This window comes from Chrysochloris asiatica, unplaced genomic scaffold (genome assembly GCF_000296735.1).
Source record: "Chrysochloris asiatica unplaced genomic scaffold, ChrAsi1.0 scaffold00127, whole genome shotgun sequence".
In the NCBI taxonomy this organism is placed as follows: Eukaryota; Metazoa; Chordata; class Mammalia; order Afrosoricida; family Chrysochloridae; genus Chrysochloris; species Chrysochloris asiatica.
In genome coordinates, this window is record NW_006408645.1 from 57,127 (window position 1) to 70,983 (window position 13,857).

Genomic DNA, 13,857 nt, shown 5'->3' on the forward strand with positions numbered 1-13,857 from the left:
ACACCCACACTTGCAGATAATACCCACTTGACCTGGCTTCAAATACTGGATGATCAGAGCTCAACCAGAAGAAAAAAGAAGAGGGAAAAAAAGAGTAATCTGATAAAATTTGATGAACTTGACGTACAACAATGGATGCAGTAGCTCAATAGCGGGAACAAGTCTTTATGGCAAGGATCATTCCTATCCCCTCCATACACATACTAGACAGGGATGGACAACTTGGACATTGGCTACCCAAAATGGGGGGGGGGGGTCTACAAAGGCAAGAAGTGACTGGCTTATAGGCTTTCAAGAGGGAAACTAGATCCAGAGGGTGTGGAGGAAGATAGAATCTCCACTGAGTAGTATCCAATCTGTTTAGCCGGGGCTGATGAAAAGAATTGCGGATAGATCTCTTGTGATACAATAGTGAATAATTGTTATCAGGACTTATTACGAGAATTGAATATGTAAAGGTAGATGTTTTGTAGCAAGGATGGGAGTGATTGAGTTTGCAGTCTAGGAGCGGAGCTCCCTGGGACCATCAAGGGAGAAGAACGGAGAGTGGGACCCTACCCAGAGAAGCAGTGACACCAGAGATAGAGGCAGAGAGGATGATGTGGCAAGATGGAACAGCTGGGGAATTTAGACCCAGAGAGGGAGAGGGCTGTGTGCTAATAATCGGGATTGGGGGGCAGGCTTGCAGGATATACCCTGTGGTTGGTTGATGATGCATGGAGGGGATTGTAACTATGGCAATGAAATGATATATGATTGGATGAATGTAAAACTAATGTTCTGCCATGTAAACTATCATATAACTCACAATAAAACATAAAAAAGACAGATTTGTTCATTCTTCTGGCAGAGGGTTCATGAGAGACAAGCTCACCATCCTGGCTTCTAAGGCGCATTCTGGCTGTACTTCTTCCAAGACAGATTTGTATGTTCTACTGTAAGTATATGGTACTTTCAATTTTTTCTCCAACACCATAACTCAAAAATATCAATTCTTCTATGGTCTTCCTTATTCATTGTCTTATTTTCACATGCATGTTGTTGTTGTTTTGTGCCATGGAGAGCCGGTTCCAACTCATAGTGACCTTATACAGGGGTTTCCGAGGCTGTAAATCTTTACGGGAGCAGAAAGCCTCATCTTTCTCCCACAGAACAGCTGGTAGTTTTGACCTACTGACCTACAAATTGCAGTCCAATTTGTAACCACTATGCTACCAGAGCTCCTTCACATGCATGTAAAACTAGTGAAATCACCATGGCCTGGGTCAGGCTCACCTTAGTCCTCAAACTGGTATCTTTGCTCTTGAACACTTTAAAGAAGTCTTGTACTAAATTTGCCTAATGTATTATGTCATTTGATATCTTACATGAGTCTTGATTGTGGATCCAAGCAAAATGAAGTCTTTTGACAACTTCAGTCTTTTCTCTGTTTATCACGGTATTACTTATTGGTCCAGTGGTGAGGAATTTGTTTATTTTTACATTAAGGCACAATCCATTCTGAAGTCTGTAATGTTTTATACCTTCATCAGTATTTCAAGTCCACTTCACTTCCAGCAAGTAAGGTTGTATCATCTGTATATCATAGGTTGTTAATGAGTCCTCTTCCAATCCTGATGCAGTGTTCTCCTCCATATAATCCAGCTTCTTGGATTATCTGCTCAGCATATAGACTGAACAAATGTGGTAAAACAATACAACCATGACACACACCTTTCCTGATTTTAAACCATTCAGTATTCCCTTTTTCTGTTTGAACAACTGCCTCTTGATTTATGTATAGGTTCCTAATGAGCACAATTAAGTATTCTTGAATACCCACTTTTTGCAATGGTATATATAGCTTGTCATCCATTCAGTCAAAAGCCTTTGCATAGTCAATAAAGCACAAGTAAATATCTGTCTGGTACTTTCTCCTTTTAGCCAAGATCCTTCTGACATCAGCAATGATATCCCTCATTCAAAGTCCTCTTCTGAATCTGGCTTGAATATCTGACTGTTGGTTATCAGTTTGTCATACTTACTGTGGTGTCTTGTGTGTTGCAGTGATGCTGGAAACTATGCCACGGGTATTTTAAATACCAGAAGGGGCACCCATGGGAGACAGGTTTCAGCAGAGCTCCCAGACTAAGACAGAATAGAAGAAGGAGAGGTGGGCTACTTCTGTATTGTTAGCTTTTGGAAACCTTATGAATAGCAGCAGAATGTTGTAGGTATAGGGCCAGAAGATGAGCACGTCAGGTTGGAAAGCACTCAAAATAAGCCTGGGGAAGAGCTGCCTCATCAAAGTAGAGTTGAACATGATGAAGCGAATGGAGGAAAGTTTTGGGGACCTTCATTTGCTTATGGGGCACAACTCAAAATGAGGAGGAACAACTAACTGCAAACATCCACTAATATGTGCAACATGGAATGTAAGAAGTATGAATCTAGGAAAATTGGAAGTTGTTAAAATTGAAGTGGAACACATAAAAATTCATATCCTACATGTTGGTGAGCTGAAATTGACTGGTATTGACATTTTGAGTCAGAAAATCATATGATGTACTATGCTGAGAATGACAGATAGAAGAAGAATGGCATCACATTCATCATCACAAAGAATATTTCAAGAACTATTTGAAGTACAATGTTCTCTGTGATAGGATAATGTCCATAAGCCTACAATGAAGACTATTCAATATCACGCAGATTTATACACTAACCACTAAAGCCAGTGATGATGAAATTGAAGAATTCTACCAACTTCATCAGTTAAAATGAATAAAACATGCATTCAAGAAGTATTGCTAGTTACTGGTGACTAGAATGTGAAGGTTGGAAAAAGAGAGGAAGTTGGAAAATATGGTGGTGACTGAAATGATGCTGGCAGTGGCATGATAGAATCTTGCAAGACCAATAAAATGTCTTCTCCATTGCAAATACTGGTTTTTAATGCATAGACCTCACTAGATGGAATGCAGAGGAGGCAAACTGACTACATCTGTGGTAAGAGATGGTGGAAAAGCTCAGTATCCTCAGTCAAAACAAGGCCAAGGACAGACTGTAAAACAGATGATCAGTTGCTCAAATGAAGCTCAGGCTGAAGCTGAGCAAAATTAAATCAAGTCCTTGAGAGGCAAAATATGACCTTAAACATATCCTAGCTGAATTAAGAGACACTAATGACCAAAGACCATTAGAACTGTGGGATGATAACAAGAACATCATATACGAAGAAAGCAAAAGGTCATTAAAAAGATTGGTGTGAAAGAAAAGACCAAAGTGGGTGTCAGAAGCTATCCTGATATTTGCCCTCCAGCATAGAGATGCACAAGTGATGAATGGGAGACATGAGGAAGTCAAAGAGCTGAACAGAAGATTTCAGAGGGCAGCTTGAGAGGATAAAGTCAAGTATTATAATGAAATGTGCAAAGACCTGCAGTCAGAAAATCAAAAAGAAAGAACACATTCAGCATTTCAGCTGAAATAACTGAAGGAAAACTTCAAGCAATATTGAAGGATTCTATGGACAAATTATTGAATGATGCAAAAAGCATCAAAAGAAGATGGAAGTATATACAGAGTTACTGTGTGTGTATATATATAAAGTTGATGTTTAACCATTTCAAGAGGTAGCATATGATCAAGAACCAATGGTACCTAAGGAAGAAGTCCACACTGCACTGAAGGCATTGGTCACCAACAAGGCTCCAAGAATTGATGAAATACAAATTGAAATCTTTCAACAAACTGATATAGCACTAGAGCCATTTACCCATCTATGCCAAGAAATTTGGAAGTCAGCTACCTAGCAAATTCAAGCCTATTCCACAGATGACCCAATGGAATGTGGAAATCATTGAACAATATCATCAGTATGACATCGAAGTAAAATTTTGCTGAAGATAATTAAACCATTGCTTCATTAGTGCATTGACAGAGAACTGGCAGTCCATAGTATATTCAATATTCTTCATTAACACTGTAATTCAAAAGCATCAGTTCCTCATTCTTCCTTATTTACTGTCCATCTTTTGCATTCATCTGAGGCAACTGAAAATTCTGTGGTTTCTGTTAGGCACACCTAAGTCCTTAAAGTAATATCTTTGCTTTTTAACACTGTGAAGAGGTTATTTGGCAGCAGTCTGGTTCAATGGTACAAGTAATTTTTACTACTATTACAGATTCTACAACCTTGATTTCTGAAAGTGAAGAGGACTTAAAATACTTACTTATGAAGATCTTTTAGCACAGCCTTCAGTATGGATTGCACCTCAATGTAAAGAAAAACAATCCTCACCACTGGACCAATAAACAACATTCTTGTCAATGGAGAAAAGATTGAGGTTGTCAAGAATTTCATTCTTCTTGTATCAACTATTAACACTCTTGGAAGCAGCAGTCAAGAAATCAAACGATATATTGCATTAAGCAAATCTGCTGCACACGACCTTTTTAAAGTGTTGAAGAGCAAATCTGTCAGCTTGAGGACTAAGGTGCGCTTGACCCAAGCCATGGTATTTTCAATAACTTCATATGCATGTGAAAGCTGGACAGTGAATAAGGAAGATCGTAGAAAAATTGATGCTTTTGAGTTATGGTGTTGGAGGAGAATATTGAAAGTGCCATGGGCTGTCAAAAGAACAAACAGATCTGTGTTGGAAGAAGTGCAGCCAGAGTGCTCCTTGGAGGCCAGGATTGCCAGACTTTGTCTCTCATCCTTCAGACATATTATCAGGAGGAAACAGTCACTGGAGAAGGATATCATGTTTGGTAAGGTGGAGGGTCAGACAAAAAAAGGAAGACCTCCAGTGAGATGGATTGGCAAAGTGGCAGCATTCAGTGGGCTCAAGTGTGGCAACAATTGTGAGGTTGTCCTAGGCTGGTCAGTGTTTCATACTGTTGTGCATAGGGTTGTTATGAGTCGGTAATGACTCGATGGCACCTAACAACAACAACTAGTTTTACTTAACTGCTACATCGATGGGTATTGATTGTGGACCCAAGTAAAAACTGACAACTTCAATTTTTTCTTGATGTTACTTATAACTCCAGTTTGTTAGGTCAATGAAGCCACATCAGGGTAGGGGATTGTTTATGCCAATCACTTTTGAGATATAAAAGCAGCAGCTCAGGTACAAAACTAACCCAGCACAAATGGGGAAAGACAGGTGCCACATACAGATCTCCAAGTAACTGTGCGAAAAATGCCAAAGAAGCTGAGAAAAGTATTTCTCCCCAGAGTGGAGAGAGAGAGAAAGCTTTCCCTAGAGTCAGTGCCCTACATTCAGACTAAAAGCCTCCTAAACTGAGAAAATAAATTTATATTAGTCAAAGCCACCAACTTGTGGTATTTGTGCAACAAGAAAAGACACACCTTAGCTACCATGTGTGGGATTTGTGAGTGGTGTGAAATATACAGTACATGTACCATATTACCTCTCTAAAATCCAGGAAATTCATTTGGACACATAGGTTTCAAACAAGGGGTTGTGAACATGTAATGTACTAGTTGTATAGGGTTTTATAGACTATAAGGGAGGCATTCAATGAATCACAGCACCAAAACTCAAATTCTCATCTGACTTTCTATTACTCACATTTGAAAATCTAGATTTCTCATTTTATATAATCATTATGTGTTTTCTGAATCCAGGGAAATGGTTGAAAATGTCCAGCGGATAAGACTGAAATGACTGGCCTTGTTGCACTCCTTTCTAGGTTGGAAACTGGTGGCTGCTGTGGTGTTTAAGCCACATCCCTGATAGTCACCCTTCCAGCCAGTAGCCTACTGTTAAATGCTATCACTCTCTGTTCCTAGTTTCTCTTCGCCAATGCATCAGGCACATCAGAAGTACCAGAGAGTTAATGCCCCTGGGAGTAACCTACGGCCAAAGATGGACAGGATTGAAAAACAGATTCTCTCCCTTCCTACCTTTTAGGCAGGAAAATTGACAGTGCAGTCAACACTGCCTCCCAAAAGTCCTCAGCAGGATTTAATGTTGGTTAGCCTACCCACTAATTAAAGAACTCTGTATTAATTTAATTTCTTTTCCTGCATCATTCCTCTCCTTCTCCACCAGTGTGACCTGGAATCACCTCCCAAGTACACTATTAGCACTCACATCTTTTTGTCAGGGTCTGCTTCTAGGGACCCACACAGTCTCCCCATAATAGTAATTCTGGGTGTTGTTGGAAATTTGTTGAGTCAGTTCTGACTTATAGAGTCCCTATATAGGGTCTCTGAGGAGTGTCTGGTAGATTTGAACCACCAGTCTTGAGGTTAGCAATCCAGTGCTTATTCTACTGTGCCATACCAGGACTCTTATCTATATGATTGGGTCCCCAAACTCAGATTTCTGAGCTATTCCAAGTCAATGAGGAGCTCTGGTAGTGTAGTGGTTATGAGTCGGGCTGCTAATATTAAGTCAGAAGTTTGAAACTACCAGTGGTTCCATGGGACAAACAAGGCTTTCTGTCCCCGTAAAGATTGACAGCATCAGAAACTCTATGTTGGGTCACTATGAGTTGGAAGTGACTCCACAGCACATAACCACCACCACCAAAATTCTTGATTTTACTTTAAACATACCTGCCACTGGTGGAGCTGGCAGTTTCCTCCTCTGCTGCCTTGATGTGTCTATGGTTTGTACCTACAAAGAGAACACAGTGGTCAATACCCTTTCACAAAACTAAAAAGACATTTTACCTTTGGAGTTGTCTAGGTTGTGTAATGTATCATTAGGGGAGGGACAGACCAACACACCTGGTTCCTTTGCTTCTGGTCTCGTTTTCTGGTGAGGCGCACACACGGTGCTATGTTTAATCCTGCAATGGTCAGGGCTGTAATTCGGCTCTCGATATCAGAAATCTTAATGCAGCAGCAGGATAGGATCAGCAGGGAGAAAGTAAAGAAGGAGAGAAGCTTCATTACATGTGCTGTGCATTTATAAAGAACAGATGCTTTGTAGTACACTCACTTCATTCATTCACTCATTCAACTTGTACAGGCCACTGGTCTATTAAAACTCCTTTCAGGAAAGAATATAGGCATCTAATCTATACAGTTGCAAATGACCAATGAAACGTTGGCCTGCAACCTTTGTTAGATGGTTGTGCAATTCACTGGTCTTTACTACAAAACCTGGGCTTACTTTGTAAAAGCAGACTTCGGTAGTTCTGGAGTATTTTACAGTACTATCAGAGCGTTCAGCATGGTGGTGGAGAGAGTGGTCAAGAAAGGCTTCCAGAGGAGGTAACACTTGGATTGAGCTTTGCAGGGCAAAGGATTTATATAGGTCCTGCTTCCTTCTTCCATGAGTCATTGGACCCAAAACCACAGCACTCAGCTTTATTAGGGAGGTCTAGAAGCTCCCATTTCAAATCTCTCTCTACCAGTAAGAGGCCTTTGGCTTTGAGAAACTCCCTTCCCTCTCTGGGCATCAGTTTCCTCATCTGTAATATGGGAAGGTTCAGAGAGAGATCAGATTTCTTCCAAGCAGAATCTGAAGGCAGACACAGAGAACAAGAGCTTGCTCTGTGCCAATAAAAAACCTCGCTCCTCCTCTGTCCCCAAGGACTGAGGAAGGCACACCTCCTGCTCTTAGAAAAGGGCCAGGCACAGAGTTAAGGGCTTTATATGTTTACTCATTCATGCCTCAAATTAACCCTATGAAGTAGGTACCATTCCCCTGTAATTGCAGATGAGGAAGCTGGCTCAGAGGGATAATCGATATGTCCAGTATTTGTTAACTGTCAGTTTGGGTCAGAGCATGGCATTAATTCCTGTGCCATGCAACACTGCCACACTCTTATGCTGGACAGGGCCAAGCATAGGGGACACCAGATGGATCAGGCAGCCAGTGTGTGTTTCCCTTCCTGTCAACAGGGTTCCCTGTCTCTTCTATCCCTCCCTCAACTGTTTAGTGCTGCTCAAGACAAATTCTAATTCTGTGGTCATTTACTGAAGCCTTCTTTGGAAAGAAGTAGCCCTGGAGGTAGTTGGTCAGGCAGTGGACTGTCAATCACAAGGTCAGGGGTTCAAACGTATCAGCTGGTCTGTGGGCATGATAAGGCTATCTGTTCCTATAAAGATTTATAGCCTCAGAAACCGATACTAAGGTCGGAACTGACTCTAAGGCACTTAGCAACAACAACAAGTTTTGGAGTCTGAAGCTTCATTCTCTGTCAAGAACTGGTAGTGTGGATAAAGGCTCCCATTTTGAGGCAATACACAAAGCTGAAAGGCAGGACTGACAGTCTCCCATGCAAATGATGATGTCCTAGGAAACTGAGACTTTGAGAAACAGTGGCTTAGTCTGTGGATACTTCTGAATGTCACAGTCAGAGGCCAAGTGAAGAAGCATAAAACTTGTAAACAGGTATCTTTACAAAGCTATAGACAACAGTGACCAGTTCTGAAATGTTGTTGTTACATGCTGTTGTAGCCAGATCTAAATTCAGCCTGCTCCTCCTGGATAACACTGGTTTGAGAAATCAAGGCTTCGAATTTCACTCACTCACTCACTGAACCGATTTTTACTGAGTAGCAGGCCTGTGTCAGGTATTAAACTAATCCTTATCAATTGTTAAACTCCTACTCACAGAGCTTTCAGTCTATGTTGTTGATAAGTGCCATTGAGTCAGTTCTGACTCATAGTGACCCTGTATCGAGTGTCTAAGGAGCAGCTCGTGGATTTGAACTACCAACCTTGTGGTTGGCAGTGCTGATGATCCTACGATGCCACACCAGGACTATAGTTGGGAAAAATGACATGAAGTCATCAACACTGTGCAAGGATTAGAGAAGAGTGGTCTTGGGTGGAATTGGGAACTTAGATAACAGGGAGGGGAGACCTACTAGGGGCCAGCAAGATTGTAATTTTATAAAGAAGAGAGGACTGCATTTAAGAAGCGGGGAGATGCGATGGGATTCACCTGGAAGGACCATATCCATAATAAGCATGTTTGCAATAATCCTTTAAGAAAATAGGGCTCCCTCTTCCTTTGCCCTGAGCAGAGAGGCAGGTTCTCACCTGGAGCTCAGCATGATGCACCTGAGCCGCAGCTGTGGCTACCTGGTCCTCCAGGTCTGCCAGTTCAGTCTCATCAGTAGCACTGTGAATGTAGCGGGCAGCGTCCTCCAGCTCGTTCAGCTGACCCTCCAGTCCATATACAGTGCCTGCCGCCAGGTACACCTGCAGAGAACAGTACAGCCTTGGAGCACATGACTGTGGGACCCTAGTAACTTAGGGGAGTGAGAAAGAATTGGCCTCAATGTTGAGAGAGAGAGAGATGGGAACCTCCCTCTCCTATTGATGAACTTTCTTTGCACTTAAATGGTAGCATGAGGTCTTGCCATTCCTCTCACTGTCTCTTCCAATGTTTGAAGTTGAATAACTTGTCTTCAGAGGAGAAGAAAAACTGAAGTGAGACAGAGAGAGAGGGATGGAGGGAGGCAGGACAATTTCAATGGAGGCATTACACTTTTCCCTATCCACACATACACATACAAAGTGAAAATTATTTTGATAATATAAATTTAAGAGTTTTACACAGTAGAACTAAATTTTGAATTATTAAACGAAACGAATAATTTAAGTATGACAGTGGTTAAACATAATGACATAATTTTGGTCTCTTAACCTTGATTTTAACAGAAACACACAAAACTCAACCTCATCATACCCTATGACTGTACTCATATTAACATAATGGCCCCTTGCTCTTTATGTTCACAACATGATCATCTGCTAATGTTCCTTGTTTTGTTTTGTTTTTTTCTGCCAAGACAAAGTATTATGAACTAGCTCCAAGCCCTTAGTGAGGCCAGAATGTTCATCTTTTACTTTGTGTTCCCTAAAAACCTGCTTTTTTGGCAACAGAGAGGAGATTCAGTGTCTTGGCACTAACACCTCCTGAACAGGATATGTGGTCAAACCAATGGCACCTAAAAAACTGGAAGTGGGTGGGGATGACGCTGATGATGATCATGGTGATGATGATCAAGACAGGTATCTATTGAGCCAGGCCCCAAACCAAGAGTATTATGTAATTTATCACACTGGATGTTCATGGCAACCCTGGAGATATCCCCACTATGTTAAAGATGAGAAGATTACGACTTTGGTAAATTAAGTTACTGGCCCAGGTCTCACAACTGGGAACTGGTAGGGTTTGGAGTGGAGCTCACAAAACTGATGCCAGACCTCACACTATTATCTACTCTGCTCTGTGATGACATGATAGTTAACACTGGTTGGAATGTTAGGATAGTACAACTTACAGGCCTAGAGCTGTTGCTATAGATACTCATGATACTGACTCTGTTGCTGAGTTGAAATACCAAAAATTAGCATGCTTTTTAATGAACATGTTATTCTTAAAAAATCTGTTTAAAAAATGTTAACCTGGAATTGCCTGCTTAGTTAAGGTCTACTTTCAGAGAGACCTATGGTTACCATCCACCATTCCTCTGTCAGTTTGTTGTACTGTGGTGGCTTGTGTGTTGCTGTGATTCTGGAAGCTATGCCACCAGTATTTTAAATATCAGTAGGGTCACCCATGGGGGACAGGTTTCAGCTGAGCTTTCAGACTCAGGGAGTCTAGAAAGCAGAGATCGACTACTACTGAATGGCTACTCATTAAAAAACCTTATAAATAGCAGTGGGGCATTATCTGATAATAGTTCCAGAAGATGAGCCCCTCAAGTTGGGAAGCACACAAAATATTGGGGAAGAGCTGCCTCCTTCCCCACAAAACAGTTGACAATAATGATGTAGATGAAGTAAAGCTTTCAGGACCTTCACATGCTGATGGGCTATTAACTCAAAATGAAAAGAAACAGCTGCAAACATACATTAATAATCAAAACATGGATGTATAAAGTATGAATCTAGGAAAAATTGGAAGTTGTCGAAAATGAACTGGAATGCATAAAGATTGATATCCTAGGCATCAGTGAGCTGAAATGGACTGACATTGGCCATTTTGAATTGAACAATAATATGGTTTACTATTCTGGGAATGACAAACTGAAAAGGAATGGCATCACATTCATCACAAAAAGACCATTTCAAGATCTATCTAGAAATACAGTGGTGTCTGTGATAGGATAATAGCCATATGCCTATAAGGAAGACCAGTGAATACCACTATTATTCAAATTTATGCACCAACCACTAAAGTCAATGATGATGAAATTGAAGAACTCTACCAACTTCTATCTAGAATTGATCAAACATGCAATCAAAATGCATTGACAATTACTGATGAATGGATTTCAAAAATTGAAAACAAAGAGGAAGGATCTATAGTCAGAAAATATGGTCTTGGTGATAGAAATGATGCCGGAGAGCACATGTTAGAATTTTGCAAGACCAACTACTTATTCATTGTAAATACCTTTTTCAACCATATAAAAGGCAATTATACACATGGACCTTACCAGATAGAATACACAGGAATCAACTGACTGTATCTGTAGGAAGAGATAATGGAAAAGCTCAATATTATCAGTCAAAACAAGGCCAGGGACTGACTGTGGAATAGACCACCAAGTGCTCAGATGCAAGTTCAGGCTGAAGCTGAAGTTACCAAAGACTTAATTTTGCTTGGATCCACAATCAGCACTCAAGGAAGCAGCAGTCAAGAAGTCAAAGGGCATACTACATTACGCAAATTTATGGTCAACTACCTCTTTAATGTGTTAAAAAGCAAAGATGTCAATTTGAGGACTAAGGTGTTATGGACCCAAATTATGGTATTTAAATCACCTCATATGCATGAGAAAGTTGGACAGTGAATAAACAAGATGGGAGAAGAACCAATGCAATTAAATTATGGTACTAGAGAAAAATATATAAATTACTATGAACTAACAAGTCTGTGTTGGAATAAGTACAGCCAAAATGCTCCATAGAAGCGATGATAGCAAGACTTGTCTCTCATACTTTGGACAGGAGAGGTTCTTAGGAGAGACCAGTGCCTGGAGTGGGACATCATGCTTGGTAAAGTAGAGGGTCAGCAAAAAATTGGAAGCCCCCCAATGAGATGGAGTGACACAGTGACAGCAATAATGGGCTCAAATGTAACAACAGTTTTGAGGATGGCATAGATCACAGACAGTGCTTCTTTCTGTTGTACAAAGTGTTGCTGTCAGTCAGAACCAACTCAACAGCACCTAATAACAACAATGGTTACCATGCACAAGTAGTCTATGTCTTCCCCCAATTCTTGTAACCGATGACTATGACCTCATTGTTTAGCTTCTCTTTCAACCAGTTTTTTCTTAAGATGATTCAAAGGATAGAATTGTTTAATTAAGGAAAGTCTTTGTGCTCAAACATACTAGAATAAATAATGTTGTTGTTGTTGTTAAGTGCCTTTGAGCCAGTTCCAACTCATAGCAACCTTGTATAGAGTTTCTGAGGAGTTGCTGGTGGGTTTGAACTGCCAACCTTGTGGTTTGCAGTCCATTGCTGATCCTACAGCACCACACCAGGAGTCCAAATTAATTTATTATATGACTTCTCAGAATCTTTAATGTATTGATGAGTATTTCAATTTTCCTAGAAACAGCATATCGATTCCTCAAACTTATGTGACCTTAGGACATCCTGTTGGACATAGGCGCCATGAAGTATACTTTAGGTGAGTAAGGTTAGACAATAGGGGCAGTCTTTCTGTCCACATTCTTTCTGTCCTTGCTCTCTGAGGGATGAAACCCAAGATGATGACATCTCTGAGATCTAGTGCCACTTCCCCTTGTGTGCTCTGGGGCTTGATGAAGAGCCTGGAGGAGGAGGATAAGCATTCTGTTCCAGACCCTGAATTCTGTGGGACAGCTGTGCTCCCCGTGAGTTAATTCCAGTGTGTCTACTGGGTTGTGTACAACATTTGGTTAAGGCTAGAGTTATTAACAACAATAGCTAAAAGAAAAAATGGTATGGTCTTTCCACCGTTTCCGGGAGTGGAGATTAGGGGTACCGCAGGTGGTCTGTATCGTCAGCACAGATGAGAATGAGGCCGCTTTCAGATGGGGGTTGAGTGGGAGAGGGAGCCAACTTCTCCCTTCCACTTACAACCCTCCCGATGAATTTCCCCAGGCCTGAGAATGGCCATGCCACTTATTTTCAGTTGAACTCAGATTCATTTTCTACCCTTTTTGACCCTGCTGTTCCCTGTTAAGTCTGGCCTGTGTGGACTTCCATCACCAGGGACCCCTTGCTGGGTGGAATTGGGGAGGCTAATGAGAGGCACTAGCCAGAGATAAAAGGCAGGAGATAAAGAAGATGCATTATTTCTCCCCTTTCTCTCTCCCTGCATGGACCCCAGCGTTCCAGTGGTGGCTCTACACCATGATAATAGCGCCTGCTGGGCGGCCCTCTTCCCTGCTCCAGCTCTTCCTGGACTCTGGTTCTATTTCCTAGGGTTGGTAACAGCTTCTTGCTATTGCTGCTCTGCAGTGCTACAGCATCTCTTACTGTTCCCTTAACCTCCATCTACCAACTAACCAACCAGTTGCTACTGAGTTGGTCCCAACTTATGGGTACCCCGTGTATGTCAAGAGTAGAACAGTGCTCTGAAGGATTTTCAGTGGCTGATTTTTTAGAAGCAGATCACCAGGCCATTCTTCTGAGGGACTTCTTAACCTTGCTTACAACTCAGCTTCTAATTAAAACCAGGTGTAGTTGAGTCGATACTGATTCATCTTGGCCTACACACACCTCAGTAAACAGTCCCTTCATGAAACTCAGTCTGAACTCTACAGGTACAAAAGAATTCTCTGTTTCACAACAAGAGCTTAAAATACCCAGACACCCAGACAGTCTCATTCAGTCCTTGGAACTGAGCCCCAATAGTGTGGAAGGCTTG

At 41.3% G+C, this 13,857-nt stretch overlaps 1 protein-coding gene across 1 annotated transcript in view; it reads right to left on the reverse strand.

Moving 5' to 3' along the window:
- Window positions 1-13,857, reverse strand: part of MYRIP (myosin VIIA and Rab interacting protein) — a 438,367-nt gene that overhangs the window by 6,606 nt on the left and 417,904 nt on the right. Inside the window, exons 12-14 of the mRNA XM_006869177.1 lie at window positions 9,018-9,179; window positions 6,749-6,853; window positions 6,575-6,635 (exon numbers count right to left, since the gene is read on the reverse strand). Coding sequence (XP_006869239.1) covers window positions 6,575-6,635; window positions 6,749-6,853; window positions 9,018-9,179 — 328 coding nt within the window. The remainder of the gene's footprint in view (window positions 1-6,574; window positions 6,636-6,748; window positions 6,854-9,017; window positions 9,180-13,857) is intronic.